Here is a 3,412-nt window from a genome sequence, read left to right on the forward strand (position 1 = left end):
GAAATATTTAAAGTATAAATAAATATATATAAGAATTTAAATATTATATACATAAATATATATAAAATTTTAATGGTATGCATTTAATATTTTTTTTCTAACGTAATAATGTAATATAATAATACTAGCCCTGAACCCGATCGGGTCCAACTCCCTACAGCCGGTCTATTGTGAACCCACCGGAAAGATGTTAGCCGATAATCCTTATGCGGCTGCAAAAATTCCTGGAGGGAAAGAAAAATCGAAGATCAGAAACATCTTCTTCGTCTTCTTCTTCATCCGAATTGGAGTTCAGTAGCCGAAAATTGAAATCCTCATTGCGAAAAAGAAAAAAAAAATCGAAAGTTTCTCTGCCAAATTTCCTAAAAAGGGAAGAGTTGGAGTGCGGAGAAGATGGGTTTTACTATTATATCTCATTCTTTATTGTTCCATCACTATTATCAGTCGACCTGCATCAAATCTCAGTCCCACAATTCCTTCTATAACCAGTCCTGTCGTCCCCGGGTGTACAGTTTATCGTCTCCTCTCCTGATGCTTCACCGGAGAAGAAGCGCGTCCCGCGGCTCCACGATACGATTGGCGGTCACAGAGGATGCCGGAGCTCGAGAAGGAGAACAAGATAAAGTGAGATGGAGTTTTTTTCTTCCTCCTTTATGCTTTATTTCGAACCCGATTCAATGATTAGAGTGCCAATCGTTCTGTGATTCGCCTGCTAGATCTATCACTGTCGTTGATTCGCTGATTTGTTCAACTAAGGATGGTTTCTTGCAAAATAGAAGGATTTTCTGATTGTATCATGCTTCTTTTTGAAGTATTAGAAGTTTAACTTGCAATAGTTGTTTCCTTTGATGCATTTTTGGTGCTCTAGTGTTTCATCTTTTGCTTTAGCCGTTGCTAGGTATGAGTAACTTTACTAACTTGATGTAATTTCTTTGCATTTCTGGAAATAAGTTTTCATTAAATCCTGTTTTCTCTGGAGCTGATTTTTCTTTCCATTGGTCAAGAATAATAGCTAAGACAACTTGATGTTCTTGTTGAGTTCATTTAAATCTCCATCCTGTTTGGTTTTATACTCAACTTTTTGTCTTCTTTGGCATGTTTCTTCTAAAATAGCTGCTTATTGTTTCTCAAATTGTGCTCCAGGATGATCAAAGAGCGGTTCCAAACCTTGAGACACTTTTGAGAAGATTTTGGAAGGTAGCTTCCCCATATTGGTCATCAGAAGATAAAATCCAGGCCAGGTTAAAGCTTGCTGCTGTTTTCGCTCTCACCTTAGGAACTACAGGAATTAGTGTTGGGTTTAATTTTCTTGGTCGGGACTTCTACAATGCACTTGCTAGTATGTAGATTCTTCTTTACTCTGAAGTCTTAGTTGCTAAAGTAAAAGCTTAATTGATTAACATATCCTTCTCCTTTGCTTGCTTTTGTAAGATAAGGACCAAGAACAATTTACAAAGCAACTTCTTTACTACTTGGGAGCTTTTGCAGGAGGGATTCCGGTGAGCATATTGCTGCACCCTTGTAGGTATTGCTCTGTATTCTATTCAATCCAAAATTTATGGTTCCAAGTTTCCTTTCAGACTGATAAGTGAGTGTAGAACTTGTAGCTTCACAAGTTCCTTTAATAGATTAATTTCTAGAAGTCATCCATTATTTTAAGCTCGAAAATGGTGCAGTGCACTTTACCCTATTCAGATGAGCTGTGGAAGCTATCTGTACCTAACAAAGTATTTGAACATTTCTGCATACATTCTTATTTTATTCATGCCTTCTTATTTGAATCATTTCTTGAGCTTGTTGTGGAAGTATGCTATTTAGTTCTACTGTTTAAATATTATTCAAAGAGACATAAACAAGAATTGTTTTGCCTATGATGCAGAATTTTTCGGAACTGTCAGATTTGTTTGTTACATGTTTAAGGTGTCATGCGTTGAATTTAAATTGATTGTTTTTGTTCGAAATACAGAACATCTTATCAGTTTTTATTGTAGGTTATTGGTTTTGCTAATCAATTTAAGCTGTTGTGATTCCTGGCATTTATAAATCTTATCTACATTTATATTTTTCCTTGTGTTTTTTAAATGTTAATAATTGGTTTCAGTCTTTTTTTTTTCATTTTGGCTTTGTGGCGTTCTCATTTTCACTGTTTTATTTCATGAGATTTTGACCAGCTTCATCCTCATTATTTCTATCCGTTCACTTATTAATTTTTGTTTGATTATACTATAACGCTTTGCAGATCTTTGTCCTGAGAGATTATGCAAAAGATACCCTTTCTCTAAGGTGGAGATCTTGGATGACTAGCTACTACTTGGAACGTTACCTAAAGAATCGTACATTTTACAAAATTCAGTCTCAATCCATAATTGACAACCCTGACCAGCGCATTGTTGATGATCTGAGCTCCTTCACTGGAACAGCACTTGCATTTTCATTGACTGTCTTTAATGCAGCTGTTGACTTGATATCTTTCAGTAATATCTTGTATGGAATCTACCCTCCCTTATTTGTAGTTCTTATTGTTTATTCACTCGGGGGTACTGCTGTTAGTGTGTTTCTTGGAAAGGTAACTACTCTAATATTTGCAAGTAGATATGCTACATTTACAGCCTAAGACCAACTGTTTCAAGTGCATTTTCAGGGTTTAGTCAACTTGAACTTCATGCAAGAGAAGAAAGAAGCTGATTTTCGTTATGCACTAGTGAGAGTTCGAGAAAATGCCGAGTCAATTGCATTTTATGGTGGTGAAAAAAATGAAAAGCAGCTTCTGTTAGACCGTTTCAAGAGGGCTTTTGAAAATCTAAGTGTAAGTTCTCTTCGCATTTGAGTAACAGTAAATAGGTGACATTAATTTTTTTTTAATTTAGCAAAATCTTAAACAACACTCACTTTAGTATGAAAACGCATGTAGCTATCAGTTATAATTGTTGTTTAATGATTTTTACTTAAGATTTTTGTTTTCTGTTTGGAACTTGGGTTGTTTCCTCCTTCATGAGAGTGCTACTGTATAGGTACTATTCTTCCTATATGTTGTTCGAGCTGGTAAGTTTAAAATTTTTTAGAAGTTGTTTCCTGTGATATTATCAACTGGCTGCGTGTTGTTTATCTTGCTCCAAATTTGTTGCAAAGAAAAATGTTCCATGATTCCATCAGATGTATTGGACGACTGTCATATAAGATTAACCAAGCTTTAAAATACTATCCTTAAAATTAAGTACTGTTTTATCTTGGATCTATTGTTTGGACTGATGGTGAAATTGATGGGGATACTATCAGCATAATTCAAGTTAGATGGTTGAAGTGGAGGAATGCATCAGGCTTATTGTGCGATAGGAAAGTCCCCCTCAAACTTAAGGGAAAATTCTATAAGATGGTGTGAGACCTGCAATGCTTTATGGTGCCGAATGTTGGC

The 3,412-nt window shown here is 35.5% G+C and overlaps 1 protein-coding gene across 1 annotated transcript; it reads left to right on the forward strand.

Moving 5' to 3' along the window:
* Positions 1-155: 155 nt before the first annotated feature.
* On the forward strand, positions 156-2,806 carry LOC110114416 (ABC transporter D family member 2, chloroplastic; the record flags this gene model as incomplete). Its single annotated transcript, XM_020847285.2, has 5 exons — positions 156-624; positions 1,144-1,339; positions 1,432-1,499; positions 2,240-2,566; positions 2,642-2,806. Coding segments are annotated over exons 1-5 (987 nt in total), but the record flags the coding sequence as incomplete, so codon positions are not given.
* Between the last annotated feature and the right edge of the window lie 606 nt (positions 2,807-3,412).

The sequence above is a fragment of the Dendrobium catenatum genome, unplaced genomic scaffold (genome assembly GCF_001605985.2).
Source record: "Dendrobium catenatum unplaced genomic scaffold, ASM160598v2 fragScaff_scaffold_993, whole genome shotgun sequence".
In the NCBI taxonomy this organism is placed as follows: Eukaryota; Viridiplantae; Streptophyta; class Magnoliopsida; order Asparagales; family Orchidaceae; genus Dendrobium; species Dendrobium catenatum.